We start from the raw sequence: 18,560 nt of genomic DNA on the forward strand, positions 1-18,560 counted from the left end.
GGGGGGAGCGGCCCCGGGCGCGGCGGAACCCCCCGCGTCTCCCCCGGCATCGGCTGCCGCCGCTGCCCGCCGCGGGAGGGTGCTCCGGCAGCCGCCGCAGGGGCCTCGGGTTCCGCCGCGCCTCTCCAATCGCGGGGCCGGGGCGGGGCCGGGGCGCGGCGGTGACATTGCGGGGCGCCGGGCAGGGCCGCGGCAGCGCCATGGCGGGTCGCGCCGGTGAGTGACGGTCCCGGGGCTGCGGGGGGGGAGCTGGCTGACCTCTGCCGGGCTCCCTGCTCCTCCGCCGGGCTCCCTGCTCCTCCGCCGGGCTCCCTGCTCCTCCGCCGGGCTCCCTGCTCCTCCGCCGGGCGGCCCGGCCGGGCCCCGCGGCGCCAGGCCCCGGGCGGTGGGAAGCGGAGCCGAGTCCCGCTCCCGGTCCCGCTCCCGGTCCGGGCCCTGCTGAGCGGCGCTAACGCCCGGAGCCTGGCGACTCCGCCCTGGCTTTGAAAACAAGAGGAAAGGAACGGATTTGCGCCTTGTTTTTTTTAGGCCTCGAAAAGGGGTTTGGTTTCGCTGGGGGGGGGGGTCGTCCATAAGTGTGAAGGTGTTCGGTTCAGAGCTGGAGGGGGTTACGCCGAGGGAGGGAGAGGGCAGCTGCTTCTCACAGGAGAGGCATTCTCAGCCAGCGTAAAAAAAAAAAAAAAAAAAAAAAAAGTCAGTTTACATTTTTTAAGTGCTTTTGCCTTTCTAAGTTGTTTTAAATTTTTTTAATTATTATTTTTTTCACTATATTAATGAATGAATTTGAAACTTTCTTCAGAGTACGTTTTCATATGCAAGGAGTCCCGTCCTTTTCTAATACGCTACAAATCTGATACCTCAGTGTGGCAAGATTCTGCTTTTTTTGGCCCTTTTTTTCATGTCTGTGACTTGCTTTTGGGCTGTGACGGGATTGGTGTAGTGCTGGCGTGCAGTCCTTGCAAGACTTTGGTCCTGTCCAAAGGATATCTAAAGCATAGGAATAGATAAGTTATTTTAAATTGAGCTCTGTGTTTTACAAACTGCTTGTGGGTGGTAGTCTTGCATTGCCACGTTTCTAAATAAGGTTCATGGGCAAGCTCAAGCCATAGCTTATAGACAAGCTTTCATTTCTTTGATAGGCTCTGTTACAACTAAATCTGGTGTTTCTTGCCTAGTATTAATTTGTACCTGTTGTTTTTCATTCTTTTTTTTCTCATGTGTTAAAAACAAACAACAAACCAGCACAAACACTTACATTTAGAAGCTAGTATTCTCGCTTTCTACAGTTCTGAATTAAATGGGGCCCATTTGCTTCCTCTGCTTTCTCTTCCAGACAGGGTTGTTAGCCTGTTGAGAAGAAATATTCCCTCAGTTCTGAGGGTGACTAAAGGAGTGGATCTGAAGATAAGCAGAAGGCTTTGCGTTAAGCCCCATGAAGAAAGTAAACTTGAGGCAAAAAGTAAGGTTTTCTGGTAACTATCATGCTATGTTTCATGCTATGAAATACTTAGATATCCAGGTTGCAATTATCCAGACAGAATTTTGACTGACGTGGTTGCTAATATCCCTGATTTTGTGAGAGGGAATTCTGATCTTTAGACTGAAAAAAAAAAAGAGCGTTACATTTAGCTATAAAATCTTGGTTTTTAACAAAGCCAGGGGTCAGTATTTCCTCTTGTGACAATAACACAGCTTTCACTTTGTAGTCTTCACTTTTTTTTTAGCTCTGTAGGTCACTGGTATCTTACCTGATGTGGAGGGCTACACTGAGACTCTTCAGCTGTGGGCTAGAACCAACTGTTTAACCCCACTCTAAACTATCAATGTTTAGGAACAGAAGATAAAATACTTCAGCAGTTTTTCATAGTACTGCCAGCTCCAACTGTTCAGAAAATTGAATGTGCCCTGCAGGAGAGAGTCAGTTGGACTCATTAACTTGGTTCATGTTTAAGCATTGAGTTGGTTAGGCAAAGCTCAGGCCATGAAACATTTTTTTTCGCTATATTTAGGACAGTTATGATGGTCTCATGAGAATTCCTGTGTAACAGGTCCCCTTCATGCCCTACTGATGCTAGATACAAGGAGGGCATAGATGGGAAGCATTGTGCATAACTCTGTGTTAAAAACATAATGCATCTGTACTGGGTAAGACCAAAGGTCTCCTTAACAAGTGTGTCTCCGGCAGTGGGCTGTAAAGGAAGGTTCTTTGTTTTTGCAAGGACCAACAGGAATGGTGACCAATAGCAGGGATTTAAGGAAGAGTACAGAAAAAGGGCAAACCTGGACTGCTGTCCCAGATGTGGCATCTTTCTTTGTAGTGGTCCTGTCCTTACTGGGTTTTTCTTTCATGAATTTGCCCAGTCCCTTGAAGCTGGCTGGGTTTTTTAGCATTCATATCCTCTGGAAAGGAATTCCTCAGCTGAACTATGCTGTGAGAAAACAAGTACAGTCTTGTATTTGGTTTTGAAACTGGTATGTGTTATTTCCAATCAAATGTTCTTTTATTTAGTATCTCTTGCAAAGGGGGACCTGTTCCTTATAAGCCACACGCCCATTGTCACAATTCTGTTGTGCTGAAAGGACCTTCAGTTACTGCTTTTTGAGGCCAGAGGTCTCAGCCTGTTACAGTTTCTTACATGATGACCATTCCATACCTGTGCTCATCCTTAGCAGTTTTCTCTGTACTAGTTATTTTTTGACTGTTCCTGAGATAAGGAATCAGCATTTCACATGCTTTTCAAAATGCTGGAGTCAATGGTTTTATATAATGGCATAACAATGCTTTGTTGGTCTGTGTTCCTAATCATTGCTAATAATGCTGTTTCCCTTTCTGACTATTACTGAACATTTTGCCAAAAACTCTATGAAACCCTGAGGACTTACTCCTCAGCAATAATGGTTAGAGTCTGTCTTCTGCGCGTGAACTGGAATTGCTTCCTGTTTATGTAAGTGGGGTTTCACTGGCCATCTCATTGACTTAGGATTCATGTTTCTGAATGACAGTGTTGTCAGCAAACTCTCTATCCGCCCTATTTCCTAGATAATCCATGAATCCACAAGGCAGCACACAGCTATACAGGATACCAGCCATTGTTGGGTTGGAGCTTTGGTTTGGTTGGTTTTTTTGGGTTGGTTGTTTGTTTGTTTTTAAAGCAATGAGGAGCAGGAAATCTGTCTACCTATGCATTTTGTTTGCTGGATTTTAATGTTATGTTCTTTATGGAAACCTTCCTATGTTACATTCTGAGTACCTTTTTTTTTATATGAATTTGAAAGACTGAGCTGAAAATTGGAGGTCTAATCTTTGCCTAAGATCATTTTTTTTTTTTAAAAATATATCTCCAGTTAAGATAAAATCTTACACTCCCTGGAAAAATTAACATTCTGTGATACAATGTGTGCCATTTTATTTATCTAGTTTTTTAAACTGATTTAAATGTATAACATCACAGCACCTTAGGAGGCTTAGATGCTGGAGCAGGTTCTGCAAATTTAGAGCTGCAGTTATAAATATCTTGAGCAATATTTGGCTTTCCTTACACATGGCCCCAGTTTAAATCCATATTTAGAGGTTAATCTGACTATGATACACTTTTGTTCCCTGACCAACTCTAGCAATCCTACTCAAAATTCTGCATTGCTCACCCTAACTGGCTTCATTGTAGCTGTTGGCAATTAATCTTCTCTGACTGATGTTTTTGATGGTTTGTTTGGGTTTTGTTTGTTTTGTGTGTGTCTTTGGTTTTTGTAGGTCGGTCTACTTTGAGGGTGCCTGGATACAAGCCAACAGACTGGGAGAGAAGATTTTTATTGTGGGCAGGCCACTACAAAAAGCCAGAGGATATACCAGAGACTGTCTCGTAAGTGTCAGTGTTGAAGCTGTGAAAGAGACATTGTCTGTAGGAATAAGTTACTTGAATGCAACTCCAGAATAACTTAACTGGAATGGGCTTGTACAGCTGAAAAATCTGACACAGCTGTGTTTGATGTATTATCTTGTAGATGAGATGACCTGAGCAATTCTGTATCGCTGAGATAATAATTGCTGAGATTTTTTTTTCTTCTGAAAGAACAACCAGCATCTTTCAGTTGTTTTATTAGAAAAAACATCACAAATAAGTTAGCTTTTGCTCTCCTCTCCCAATGAAAAAGCTTTTGCCAAATATTAGTGTGATGTTTTCGTAGCATTTTTCTTCTATAGTGGGAAACTTTAATGATATAGCTATAAAGTAACTGAAATTAATTTAAAATATTTATCAATGAACGTCTGGAGGGCCTGAGCCGATTTTATTTACTCTTGGAATTTAATCTAACAGTGGGAAGGCTCCCTAACAACTAATATATATACCCCAAATTTCCCTGTTGGTGATGCAAGTCCAAATGTCAGTGCTTTGCCCTGGGTGAAAAGGAGAAAATGAAACTGGATGTTCTACTTTGTCCATCTAAAATGAAGATCAAACTTATCAACCACAGACAATTCCTGGTGGTAATATAGTTATCTTTTAAAACATGCATGTAATGCTTTTATATATATATATTTTTAAATTAAAGAGATACAATAAATCTTGTACTGCTCAGGTAAGCAAAATATGTAGCTGACCTCTAAATATACTTCGTTTGGATGCACAGTACGGGACTTGAAAATCCACCCATGTATCTTAAGTTTTTTCTAAATGTATGACAATGGATAGATGCTGTTAAAAAGTAATTCTTCCATTTCATGTTGAGCAACTTTTCTTAAAATTAGATTTGAAATACATAAAGGTGAAAGTTACTAAAATGTATTGAATTATGTCAGTGCATATATTTTTGCATACCAAGTTACAAGTGTTTTTAAGAAAACAGAGGTAGCAGAGTGATTGAATATCCAAGATTTATTGAGAGAACTGAGAAAAGCTGACCGTTTTAGCAAGTGCATAGGGAATTCTTGTTTTTATTTAAGCAAATAGTTCAACCAAAGCTGAGAAGATGATTGAGTACTATCAAAGCACAAAAGCTTGTTTTCCTCTTCTGAGCTGAAAGGAGAGTAGGTTGTAAGGGCTTGTGATAGAACTCAGTAATCTCACAAGATACGGTGATCAGAAGTAACTTCTTTATTACACAAATGTTAATTGTAGCCACTGAATTGATGTAAAATGCAAATTGTGTTCAGATACCTTTTTCCTCTTGTATATGGTAACACATCCAAGCTACTTCAGAAGTTAACAAAGCTTTAAAATCTTAATTCTGTGCATATTAGCTTAATTGCAGCCTGTGTCCAAGTTGTTCATTGCAGCTCATTAGAACAAATAACCCAGAAGCTAAATCTAACTATTAGTTTCATGGTAGATGGACGTGTTCCCTATGATCAGAAATCTCATACTTAAATCAGTACCCTGAAACAGTGATCAAATCACTCTTGCCCTCCTCTTCAGAAACAATGGTAAGTTCCCAGGTCCTATGTGATTTACCATGTTAAACTATCATGTATCCATAGTTATCTTTTCTTCTCCAAGGGCTAAAACATGCAGTGATAATTTCCCAGTTCCATTAAATCTACTAGCCTTGTTAGTTTTGGAGTATAATTGCCTAGTTTGATGCATTTATTCTTTTATCGCATGACATTGATGCATTTCTAGCCATCTGTAATTTTATATTATGCCAGACTTCACCAGTTAAGACTAGTAGAACTCCTTGAGAAGGGAATCAACTGCTCTAAATTCTGCTAGGGGAGTTAAATCTGTGGGGTATAAGTCTTTGGTTATTGTGAAAAGCACATCTAAAAGCATTATGCTTCATTGGCACCTCTAATACAAACTAAATTTGCTGTAACTGAGATGTTACTTGAGTAGAATGATCTTCAGAGTTTAACCCAACTTAAAATAGGTTATTTTTTTTGTATTAACTCATCAAATGTACAGCTTGAAGGCGGATACTCTTCTTGTGGAAGATTTCTGTTTTGTAAAAGATAACAGTAGACTAGGCAACAGGTTTCCCAAAGGAGGGGTGTAGCTACCCCCTCAGGTACCCTGAGAAATAACTAAATAAAAAAAATATTTCAATTAGTCCTCTGTCCAAAGTTGATGTTGGAAAGCTTACAATCCTCCATGCCTCCTTGGTTCCTTAGGAAAGCTGATAACTTACAGAGTATTCACCCTAGCAGGTAGGAAGTGGTAACTGCTGCTCTTCAACCAAGTCCTATTCAGGATTTCTGAGGTGTATTAATTCAGCAGCCAGTGCATAATCCATTGCGCTATCAAATCCTGCAGTAGAGGAAGCCTTCTTGCAGGAGTGCAACTATTCTGAAGTTCAGGTAGGAAGCATTGCTAAGCTGTGATAGTGCTTTCCTCAGCCCAAGAAACACCAACTGTTAAAAACTGTCTTTTATTCTGGCTTACAAACTGTTTTCACTATACTTCTGCTACTAAGTGAAAATGCCTGTTTTACAATGTTAAATATACTGCAGTTCTAATATGGATGGGGTGCTTCCTGGCACTGCACATACCGGAAGGTGGTAGTGAGCACAGAGGGAGCTAACATAAAGAAAAACATGTTATTATTAAATCCATCCCTCTCTTTTTCCTGTCCTCTCCATAGTGAACACACACTTTAAATACCACAGCCTTCCTCCTTTGCATTGCAGTCAAGTGACCTGGAAAGGCAATATTGTCACTTAACAACTAAGCAGACCAAGTTAAAAATGTTTGGTTTATTTCCAACCTTGAGTGGAATCTCTTTGTGACCAAGTTTATCTCCAAGTTAGATGGGGATCAGCCTTCCCATTCTGGTAAAACCTTTTTTGTGGAAAGAGCCAAGCATTGTTAGCATCATACAAAATTACACAGGTAACATGGCAGGAGAAATCAAACAATTAGCCAAATGATTTATTTGGATCTCTGATAATTATTCAGTTCTTTTATTATTATTTCTTGAGGATTGAAACAATCAGAGCAGCAAAGACTACATTGCGGGTGAAGTTCAGCTATGTAATGATTGCCTTGACAATACTGGGATGCATAACCATGGTGATTAAAGGGAAGCAGGTAAGCATGGATTTTTGGCTGGTGAGTGCAAGTCAATCTTTCCATCATCTCCTCAGTTCCTCCTGTGGATTGTTAGTACTGTTTTGTTTTGTGGGTTTTATTTTTTATCACTGAGCAAAAAATTAGTCCTAGTTCCCCAAAAGTGACCCTCGTTGATGAATTCTGAAGTCAGAAAAGGGTGATGTCACTGGTAAGATTGCCTATGTTTCCTTTACAAGTAAATAGCATTTTTTTTTCCTCAGTGCAATACTTAATTTGAACTTGTGCTGGTTTAACTCCTTAATTTTGTTGATGGGCTGTAAGAATTTGAAAAGGAAAGGGAACCTTCTGTTGTGAGGACCTGATAAGCAGGTGAATGCTCCTTGGGCCAATGGGGTCCATCCAGTGAATGGACAGACCTACCACAAATGCCTCTAGGCTCTATAAAAAAGAATCAATATAATGGAAGTACCAGATGAGCATGTTTCTCCACAAACAGGCTTGAGAATTTCCAAAAGTTTTTTCCAGCAGCAATGTATAGTTGGTAATAATTCTGTGCCCTTGAACTACATTAGAAAATAGTCTTCCTTTAGTGTGGATAGAACAACTTTTCTCAAATTACTGGTTTGTTTGTTTGTTTTGTTGAATCAAAAAAACTATTTCGTAGAAAAGCTCCCAAGTCCTGTCAATGCTGAGCATCTTTCAATTGCATAGATTTGGCGAGATATGAAAAAAGTTCAGCATGTGGCAGAATTACGTCTATGATTTAATTTGTATCAGACGAAGAGAGTAAGTGTAAAGTTTAAGATTTCACGTGCAGCAAAGGTTAGTCAGGCTTTAATTTTATGTACTTTTTAACAGTTGGTGAACTATTAACTTTGAGGTATTTCTGTAAACAAACGAGGGCTTTTTGTGTAATGAAGCTGAGCTAGTCACTCAGCAGCATTAATCTAAAAGTCAAGGAATGTGAATATAGTCTGTGCAGCTTATTGTAATGGTACTTTGTATGGAAAGCACAGTGGGAATAAAAGCACAGTGCACTGAATTATTTTAATGATCACTGGAAGCAGAAAACCCTGAGCTTAAAGCACCTATGCAGGCAGAACCTTATTTGTATGCGGCCTTTCTCTGAAGCAGTTCTGATGACCGTGTTCAGATCTTTTTCCTATAGACCACTAAGTGCTCTAGAGTAGCCTTGAGACTAGTAACAGTCTCAGCCCCAACACTTGCGAACTATGCAAGTGTCAAGTGACATTTCTGTCAGCATTTGCCTACCAAAAAAGCAAGCAGCACTCTGAAACAAAACAGTGGAAAGGTTTTTTTCCCTGGCTTTGGCAGAAAAGATCAAACACTGACAACTCCTGTAAGGTTTTCCTCTTACAATGTAGTATGAATGCAGACACTGGCAAGAGAGGAGGACTACTGCTTTGGGACCCTTGTTTTTTCACAGCAGTTCCAATCTATTATGTTTAATTTCTGATTTGTTTCCAGTACCTCTGTTTTCTGAAGACCAGGGGTTAGTATTAAGTACTGACCAGAATCATACAATCTAGTGCTTTAACAAAAGGGTTTAATTTATTCCCAGAGAAGTCATGAGTTTAAGCCAAAATAGTCTCTGGATGTTTTAGCCCTCTCTCTTCCTGGCTGGCATCAAAGCTTTGTCTTGGTAAGGGCAGGCCAGATATTTTGTAAACTATTGATTCAAGTTTCATCTCTGTGGTCCTTCAGGTGACACTTTCTGCTCTTGCTTTGTCATTATGTTGTAGGCTGTAAAAAGGCACGAAACCCTTACAAGCATGAACTTGGAAAAGAAAGCTCAATGGAGAGAGGAAGCTACTCAGAGTGCATCTGCTAAACCTTAGAGGAGGAAACAAAGAGACCAAGGAGTGGGGGAGAAAAGCTGATGTCCTTTTCAGCCACGTTTTTCATGTATGTTAGTTCTGTACCCTCGTGTTCAAGAATGAATACATGATCCTGCCATCATTAAAACCAGAAATGCCTATTTTCTTTTCCTAACAACCTTTCCTTCTTCCAAACTGTTTTCTTCACAGTTAGTGAAACAGAACAAGGGAGCAAACTGGATAGACAGAATAGTTGTTTCCCACATGTGCTATGCGCAAGACTAAGCATCTTTTAAGACTGCAGGAGCTGTACCTACACTCATACTAATCTTCTGTACAAAGTCTTATGCTCACTCTTACCATGCATGAGAAGATAACAGTGACACAAAAGGACAGCCCATTTGGTTTTGATTTGCTCAAGCAAAATACCTTTGCTGAAGAGTCATCCGCTAAGACTGACTGTTTCATGTCCCTTCAGGAATAATGTTGAAGTATTGTTATAGGCTGCCTAAAATATTCTGTAGGTTCCTCTTTGTGTAAGAGAGAACAATTATTAGGGAGTCCTTTAGTCAGGAATAACTGTATGACCTGCATTACCATCCTCAGAACAACTGTACATTATTAGAAAGTCTGCTTACCTGCTGGAGGTCCAGTATTTTCTGGCTACATTTGTTAAAGTGAAGGATTATTTTTTCTGAAGAACTACCTTCGATAAAACAGAAGGGGTGAAGATAGTGAAATAGCATTTCAGAGAACCACTGTATTGCACATTACAACCTAATGGTTTTTACACCAGAGCCAGTAGTGAGATGACAATGTCCAAGCCATTGGCACAGAGATTAGTATTTTGAGAAATACCAAACAACATCTTCAACCTGTGCTGTCAGATTTACTATGCCAGGGCATGTGAGTATAAGAAAGTCAGGCAGGCATTTCTGCTCTGCTCCTCAGCTCCTTTTTCCAAACCTCATTTGGATTTATTTGCATTTCCCACCCCTTTAAATTGGCATCTGTGCTTTCACGATACTAGCCCACATCAAGATCATTTGCCTCAATTTTAGAAGCAGCAGACTCAGTAATACCTGCTAAGGGCAACTCCCAACAGTCCTATTTGTGGTATTATCCCAGAAGAGTCACAGACTGTTCATGCTGAACAGCCTGCAGCAACTGGAGACCAGTATTTTTCCTCCTCCTTTCAGTTCATTTGGAAGGAAATGTCGTTGGGCTGTCAGGAGTGTTTGAAGCTGTGGTACTTAACAGCTAACTGGATACACCACAGAGGAAGCACAGGTATGTGACAGATTCAGTTTGTGAACTTCTTGATAGTAGGAGGTAGATTATTTAAAAAAAAAAAACAACAACTTTTTTCCTGATTATTTTTCTTGTACTACTAAAAATTAGTGCTATTGCTGAAAAAAATTGAGCCCTAAAAAATGCAGGGTAAAATGTTGTTATACCTGGAAAAGAGATGCAACAAGGTATCTAGTGCAGTCCTCTCTAGTACTTTGTCCTTTACTATAGAATAAGCTAGAATATAGCTGTTGCAGTCCATCCTTCTATGAATTGTGTTTCTGGGTACCACTCATATTGATGAGATGTAACCAGTCAAACAAGCTGTGCAGTCACTCCACAGCAGACATTACAACCTTCAGGCAATGCCATGACCTGCCACCAGATTCTCTGTAAAGAAATTAGCACAAATGCACCATCAGGGAAGCAGAGCAGGCCCCCAGAGGTTTGGCCACTCAGCACTGAATTCCACTGCAAGCATGTGAAGAGATCTTCCATCACAGCTCTGGGGTTCTTTGCCACACCAGTTGGCACACATCGGAACAACAAAAACATTCTTCCCAGATTGTGTGTCTGTGTTCATATATGTATTAAATGAGAGCAAAAAGAAGAACATGCACTTCTGACAGTATTTCAGGTTACCATGAAGAGAAACTTGGGATTTGATTTACCCTTTCCCCCTTTCAATAAGCACCTCCAACTGCGCTCTGTGAAAGGAACTGGCAGGTACCTCATCTAGTTTAGGAAATAAAACTATTTTAACTCATCCAGCTGGTCAAGTATTTCATGTAAAAATATGTAAAATACCACTTAGAAAGCAACCCAGAACAGCAGTGGTCAGCAGTTTTTCATTTTACTTATATTCCTATAAGCTTTATGCCTTTTACTTAAAAATTGAACTCTGATCCAGTGGTTTGACAGAAGGTCCATGTAGAAGTCATATGTTATCTCACTCTGGTATTTCCACAATTTCAGGATCTACCATAAAACCTGTGCATCATCACACACGTTCATGTTTTCTTTCAGCTTCCATGTTGGTTCCAGACTCAAATAAAAGCCTAAGCCACTGGGCTTTGTGCTGCCTCCAGCTCCAAACCATTTACAAGTAGCTGGGTCCTAGAAGAAATTATGTAAATCTTTCTCAGTGGGGTAATGAAAGAAACCACCTCTTCCCTAGCGTGATGGCTTCCAAGAAAGCACCTCTGAACATGGACAATGGTTTTAAGAACAGTACCCGATTCTGGCCTAAGCTTCCAGTCTGACTGCAAAACTTCTCAGTAACACCTTGCATCACACAATCAGCCCATAGCTGTAGTCTTCAGCCTTTTAACAGTGCCTGATGGAGAACATACTAAGCCCTTCAACAGTATTTAATTTTCTTTCTCCCCTTTGGCTTGGTCTGCAACAGCATTCATGTTTATTCCTAAAAGACAAATTATCAATCCTATACCATATGCCATATTGCTGTACCCGTTCCAGAGGCAACAGATATGATCAATCTGAAAACTTGAACACCATCTTAAAAGAGCACGCAGGAACTCTATGGACATGACCATAGCAGTACACAAAAAGGTCCTGTTTGTTTTCCTACTAAGACTCGGGCATCTGAAGAAAGACCTTTGTGTCTATTAGCTAAAATTGGAATGGGAAAATACTAATGAGGTGTTTCTCTGAGCCCAGAGGCAAAGCAACCATACTGGAACGTGTGGGAATTACTTAAAGCAGGCACAGAGGTAAAACAGCTCTTCTGTAAATCCTCGGGGAAGCAGAGGTCTATCACCAGGAGCACTGTCACATTTAGGCCTGGGTGGTGAGACTTGGTTCTTTGAAGTCTCAGTACTGATACAGAAATGCAGGTTCAAGAACATGTAGGTTTTGGGGTCAGTCCCCTCCCTTAAGACTAAGTGAACGGACTCTGACCACAAGCAGTTGGCTGGCATCAAGGAACCAATGCAGGAATTTAAGAACTGGAATCAGTTGCCTCAGAGGATTGTTTGCATGTGTGGTGTCTTCCTAGGAGCCCCAAGTACTAGTCTTGGCTCAGTTACTGAGTTTTCAATAACCTTCTGCCCCTTGGTCTTCTGAATCCAAGAGAGTGACCCTGCCTGCCATGTCCCACTGGGCACTTTAACAACATAAAGAACGGTAGCTCCTGTTCGCTGCCCCAACAACTATACAGCACTTAAAAAGCATTACAGATCTGTGGACAGGATGTTAATTCCAGTTAGTCCCACATCTTCCTTTCTCTTAACACCCAGTTTATCTCATACTGCAGGAAAAACTCAGACATTTTTGTCCTAAGGAGTCCTTTAACCAGCTTTTGAAAGGTGCTTAGTTTGGATCTGCATGAGACAGAAACAAATGCATTGACTTCCATTTTCAGGATAAGAGCAGAAAAAAATATGTGAGATGACTTTTCTGGCACTACACACTGCCTGGCAGAGCTAAGAGAAGACACCAAGAACCCCAAAAGACCCCCCTGGTCTATCCTCTACATATGAGACCGTGCTGCCCCAGACTTACACACCAAACAAGAACAGATCATTCAAAACACAGTATGATGTTCTCTGAGATGGTTCCTGTCTGAGCAGCAGCACAGCCTTCAAGGAGAGCAGAGAGCACTAGTTTCAATATTTCTAGCAGTAGACATAACCTTTGTTACTCTTATGTCTAACACTTTAGTTTCTCATAGGATGGAACTTCACACTTTTTACCAGTCTTCCTTGTTCCTGTTTGTTAGCACTTTTTTGTTGCCAATAGCAACATTGAGAGTGTTCCTATAAAAAAAGTTTAACCAATGCTGAGTAGAAAGGTAATATAAATTCCCCATTTCTACTAAAGATTTCTTTTTCTATCTATATAGCCACACAGAATCATGTTATGAAGTAGTAGTGTTCAAGAGAAAACAAATAATGACCCTTATACTCTTTCAGAGGGACTTTTCCTCCAAAACAGAGTCCTTCACCCGTGCCTGAATATTATTTATTAGGTGGGGAATGTTACAGTGTATGTTTGACTCTATTAAAATGCAGTTAGTTTACTTGCTCTTACTTTACCAAGTAATTCTGATCAGTCTTTATCAGTGAACTGTTCCTTTTGTAACTCACAAGTCTGATCTCCCTTCTGTACTCGTCTAATTTTCAGTCTTTGTTAAAAGCAGATTTTGTTGCTTTTCAACTCATTAATAAGGGTAAATAAATCAAAGCCAAGAACTGGCTGCTGGAAGATCCTGATGGAAATATACTCAATTAAGCACCATTTAAAATTAAATTGAGACCTATGAATTAGCCACATTTTCATCCATTTAATGTGTGCCATGTTGATTTTTGTAGTCTTAGTTTTCAGTCAAAATATTACTCAGTACCAGTCAAATGTCTTACACAGTCTAGGTATATATGACAACAGTATTACCTGTATCAACCAGGCCTGTCACTTCAAACAAACATATCAAGTTTAAAGATTTATACTTATCTGCTCTGAATTCACATATCCACTGCAAAAGTAACAAAACTGGCCAGGCTCCTTACACAGGAAGGCACACCATTCAGCTTAAATGGACTCTTTTTTAATTCACTCGATTAGAGGCAATTGTCATTATTTTCTTGGGGGGAAGGGGAGGGAAACGCCAATGCACCACATTGTTTTCACTAGTCTGGAAGAGAAAACACTCATATATATAGATATATAGTTATATAGATATGTATATATATACACACACATATGCATGTGTGTATACATATACGTGTGTGTGAATATAGGTATATATACACACTAGTGTATATATACACAGAATATACATATATGAATATACAGAATATATGCACACACACTTTGCTGAGATTTGTTTACAAAATATGTAGCATTTTTATACCATCCAATAAGAGGTACATGATTTTAAACAAATCTTATAGAAATGACATGTTATTGGAAATTTACACGTAAAAAAATCCAGCACAAAAAAATCCAAAAGCTAAAACAAGATTTTGCTACTAATCAGTGCTTCTATCACCCTTCAAGAAAAGAGAAACACAGTTATTTATATGTGATGTAAAGGCAACATTGAGGGGTTTTTTGAATTTTTTTTTTTTTTTAAATTAACCACCAAATTCAACCCCCTAAAATTACAAAGAATCAAAGTCCATTTACAGATCAAGTGCAGTAAACTAAATGTTCCTTCAGCACAAAGCAGCACTAGAGAAAATAACTGGGAGAGGGAAGGTGGAGGCCAACTGGCTTAGCTAGGGAGGCAGCAGGTGGCTTCTGCAGTGGCCACACAGGTCAGAGTCTCCATCCTGAAGCACAGGCAGAACTGAAGACTGTATTTAAATAATGGTCACACAGAGCTGATATTCAGGCCTTTGCCTAGCTTGTTTCAGCAGTTTGACAAGTGAGCTATGTGTTTGTATTATCCTGTATCCAATGGCCTATTTTTGCTTTTGCAGTGGCTTGTCACCGAGAGGAGTCATAAGGAGGATCTTGCAGACAGTTCTGCCACTAACATTCACCACACGTACATGACGCTGCAGTTATCAGTGGCAATTTTGAAATGTTTACACTGGACAAATGTGTGCTCCAAGCATCCAAAATGGTCTTAAAGAACATAGCCCAGTGTGGGGGGGAGCGGACGGCCTGGAAAATCCATTGCATTTACAGAAATGGAACCGCCACAATCATGTGGCATCTCCTCAGTTGTGTGATGAGTTTGGTGTCAATGTCAGCTGAACTCAGTGAGGAGTGGCTGGCCTTTGCATCAGAGGTCTGTGATCCAAGCAGGCTGCAGAGCCAAGAACATGCTGCTAGCAGAAGGGCAGTCTACAGCTGCAGGTGACAGCTGTCATGCAGTCAGCGATGCCTTATAGATGTCACCTGGAGGAACCATGTGTTCCATGCTAATTCCCCTGAAGTCCCATCAACAGCAAAGGGAATAAATGAAATTAAAGGGCCAGGCAGATCCAGGTGTAATATTACTATCCTTTGAATGTAGTGTCATTTTAGTTGTTAAATAGGGGGCTTGACCAGGAGGACTGTTTTATCAGGTGAGCTGGAGAGGAAGCTCTTGTCTTCTGAAAATGAAAAGGAGATCTAATGCTCCTTGTGCTAAGTTTTGCAAATAAGGATTTCTGTATTCAGAGGTAATTTTTCAGAAGATAATCTGTTCAAGTCACGCTGCATAAAAATGTAAAGAAGCAGATAGGAATTTTTCAGCCATAACTACACCAAAGACCAGACTCTGGAGCATGAAGTCAGGAAGGGCTTGATTTTTAAGGAAGGCCCAGCTGGATCATACTGTGCTGGCAAGCAGAAGTAGGAGTAGTTTCTCCACTCTAGAAGCTGGTTTGAAAAGTAATTTCTGAGGAAGCAGTAAGACTGACCTATTCACAGGCTCTTTTTTTTTGTGGATGGAAAAACTGGGAAGGTATGCAAATCTCCACAGTGGTCTGCAATCCAGCTTGGGAGCTCAGTGTTGAGAAGGGATGGGGCCAAATGTGTTCAGTATTCTTAAGAACCAGAAAACATGTCCATTGCAGCCTGCTGTTGCAGGGAACAGAGAACTTATTCCATTATTGGTAACACGTTCTGTATGCCAATAACCCCAGCTGGCACATACAGCAAAGTAGATGCATTGCAAGTGAAGATTTAACACATCTCAAAGCCATCCAAGCCAGCCAACGCATCTCAAAGAAACATCCAGGGAAAAATATGGGGAAGGAATTCAGCTACGTTCTCAGGAAGTCTGAATGTCTCCCTGGACTGCAGGCACACACTGCAGCAAGTACATGAGAAAGGCAGCCTTATCTCGGATGCCGGGAGTGTGGGAACTAGTGGAGGAGGGATTATTTTCCTTTAATAGGAGCAGGGAATATCTCAAAGTATAGAAAGGTGCCTCAACTCCCCGAAGATGACAGCGGAGAAGTTCAGAATCTAGAGAAGGGCGATTCTGGCAATCCCTTGCCAAGGAGGGGACATCCTGCCATGGAGAGCCAGAAGTTTTCCAGATGTATGTTAAGAGCATGTGCACAAGGCAAGCGAATGAGCGCAAACAGGGTTATGGAAAACATTGAGAGAATCACTCCACGGGTGGCTTGTGGCTCAACAACAGGACTGGCTAGGTAGAGGGGCACACAGCACAGGGGGACCTCAGAGCTGGAAGCCTTCCATGGGAGCCTCACACTGCTGGAAAATGTACTGTTGCTGGTTGAGATCCACCTGTGGGGCAATGCTGCTGTCTTCATCCTCTGTTCCAAAGTAGTGCTCAATCAGATCAAAGGCCTTCTGATAAATCTCTTGATTCTCATGGCTCTGCAGGAATTCAATCTTGTCCAGACCTGCAGAGATAAGTAGTATGCTAAAGTTAAAGCTCAGTGAAAGCACATGACTATGATAAATTTCAGTCTGTTGTCAACATCAAGTTCCATGACAATTCTCTCCCACCTTCAGAAAGAACAGGTCCCACTGTGGAGATCTTTGCCCAACTTGTACTCTCCACAACCAAGAAAAAACAGGTCGAACTACAGAGTTCCCTGTAATTGTGTGATGAGTTTCCTTCTTTCTTTCTGCTTCTAACCTCCCACTAAAAACATGAAATCAACAAGCTTGAATGTGTTAAGAACAAGGGCTCAAAGACTTCTACTCAAGAGACTTTTAGGACCTTGCTTCCTGAAAGTGTGTTCCCAGTGCTTTGTTTTCAAGGACCATGACTATAGAGTCACATAACAGCAAGCTGGGAGAGACTACTGGAATCATCTAGTCCAAGCTACAGCACAGCCCAGCAATACTATCAACACCAGATTAGGTTAGCTGTGTCTAGCCAAGTCTAAAAACATCTAATGATAAAGACTGTATTGCCCATCTGTATCATATACCTAATTATACAGGCAGTTTTGGGGCAGACAATAAGCAGATGGGAAAATTCAGGCCTTGTAGTCAAGACAAAAATTAAAATAATACAGTAAACTAAACTATCTTTCATACCTAGGAATGGTGTACAAAGAAATCCAAGTCTTAGCCACTCTAGTAAATAATTAATATTGGAACTGTAGTGGCTTTCGTGTCTGCTCCTTTTACTATGTATGAAGACCAGATAAAACAAATTTCTCATACTGTGTGGATATTTCTGCAACACTGACATGAAAGGGGAAGTTAAAACCTAGAACCAGGCAAGAAAAAAATCCTTTTCTCATACCACTCTTCCCTGGAAGTCAAGGTAAACATAGTTCAAGAAACCAGATTCAGTGATACTACCCTATTCTATACTGCTCTGGATAATCCAGGTTTTTAAAATTTATTTTTCTTAATAATTACCTGCCAATCAACAAGGAAACTAACCTTAAGAGCAGCAGTAGCTCAGAGCTGTGATGAAATTATGCTGGTACATGCCAGAACCTCAGCACAGCAAAGGCAAACAAGAAAGTTGCTGCTGCTGACAGGGCAGCAGAGAGGGAAGGTAAAGGTTTGAAATCTGAGCAACAGAGCACCTGAACTTCTGTCTGTTGTGGAGGGAAGATACTGAGGCTGAATGACACCCAGAAGTGTCCCTCAGGGTTAAAAAAAAATAACTAAGAAAAAGATCAGCACACAAAGTCTGCAATCTACATACAAAGAGAATGCAAAAGATGGAGTCCATTGATAAATTCACACTTGTCAAGACATAGGTAATTTTCAGACCATAGTGATGAGGAAATTAATAAAATTTAGTCTACTGAAACTCTAATGGGTTCACGATCACTGTTTTAAGCCCTGACTCCCACAGATGTTTTGCTCATACCATATGCTTCTTCAATAAGAGCGCAGTAAGGATTAATGCCAGTGCCACTGCGTTTGGATTCCTGCTCTCCAAGCCTCAGGATGTTCTCCAGCCCATTCAGTGCTACTTGCACAATCTTTGAGTCCATTACTGTAAGGAGGTCGCAGAGTGGTTTGATGCATCCGAGCTCTACTAAATACCTGCAAAACACCACATGGGAACCCAGTAAATTATCTGTAAATTTTAACTGCTGTGGCCATTTAATCACTTAGCATGAAGGTCTAAGAACCAAAGCAACCAGATAAAATATAAACTAGATTTGAAAAATTACAGGCATCTACTTCTATCTAGCAAATTCTGCTGAAACAATTAAAATAACTTAGATACCTATCTCCATCTCTCTATTTATGTAGATATTAAATAATAACTTAATTTTGTACTTCAGTTTGTCATTCTATAACTAGAATTTATAAATATTTTATATTAAATATGTTAAATTACAAAAGCGGGTATTATAATTTTATTACTTCATGCAAAATTGCATATAAGCATAATGTAGGGATATAATTTAAATAGGAAAAACAATGCACATAATGCCCTTGTCTGAGGGGCTGAGCTATTCCTCTCCAGACAGCTAATGCACTTTGTTGCAAGGTCCTCTACAAGGACCACTGGGAAATCAGT

The 18,560-nt window shown here is 40.5% G+C and overlaps 3 protein-coding genes across 3 annotated transcripts in view; 2 read left to right on the forward strand and 1 right to left on the reverse strand.

The window, feature by feature from the left end:
- Window positions 1-18,560, forward strand: part of CD86 (CD86 molecule) — a 175,406-nt gene that overhangs the window by 153,214 nt on the left and 3,632 nt on the right. The gene's annotated exons all lie outside the window — the stretch shown is intronic.
- On the forward strand, window positions 55-9,020 carry FAM162A (family with sequence similarity 162 member A). The gene is made up of 5 exons (XM_051622514.1): window positions 55-216; window positions 1,334-1,459; window positions 3,752-3,860; window positions 6,914-7,022; window positions 8,768-9,020. The coding sequence occupies exons 1-5, from the start codon at window positions 201-203 to the stop codon at window positions 8,861-8,863; spliced, it is 456 nt and encodes a 151-aa protein (XP_051478474.1). The 5' UTR covers window positions 55-200; the 3' UTR covers window positions 8,864-9,020.
- KPNA1 (karyopherin subunit alpha 1) overlaps window positions 13,973-18,560 on the reverse strand; it is a 52,929-nt gene continuing 48,341 nt past the window's right edge. Inside the window, exons 13-14 of the mRNA XM_051622434.1 lie at window positions 17,898-18,076; window positions 13,973-16,458 (exon numbers count right to left, since the gene is read on the reverse strand). Coding sequence (XP_051478394.1) covers window positions 16,271-16,458; window positions 17,898-18,076 — 367 coding nt within the window. The 3' untranslated portion in view covers window positions 13,973-16,270. The remainder of the gene's footprint in view (window positions 16,459-17,897; window positions 18,077-18,560) is intronic.

The sequence above is a fragment of the Apus apus genome, chromosome 1, assembly GCF_020740795.1.
Source record: "Apus apus isolate bApuApu2 chromosome 1, bApuApu2.pri.cur, whole genome shotgun sequence".
In the NCBI taxonomy this organism is placed as follows: domain Eukaryota; kingdom Metazoa; phylum Chordata; class Aves; order Apodiformes; family Apodidae; genus Apus; species Apus apus.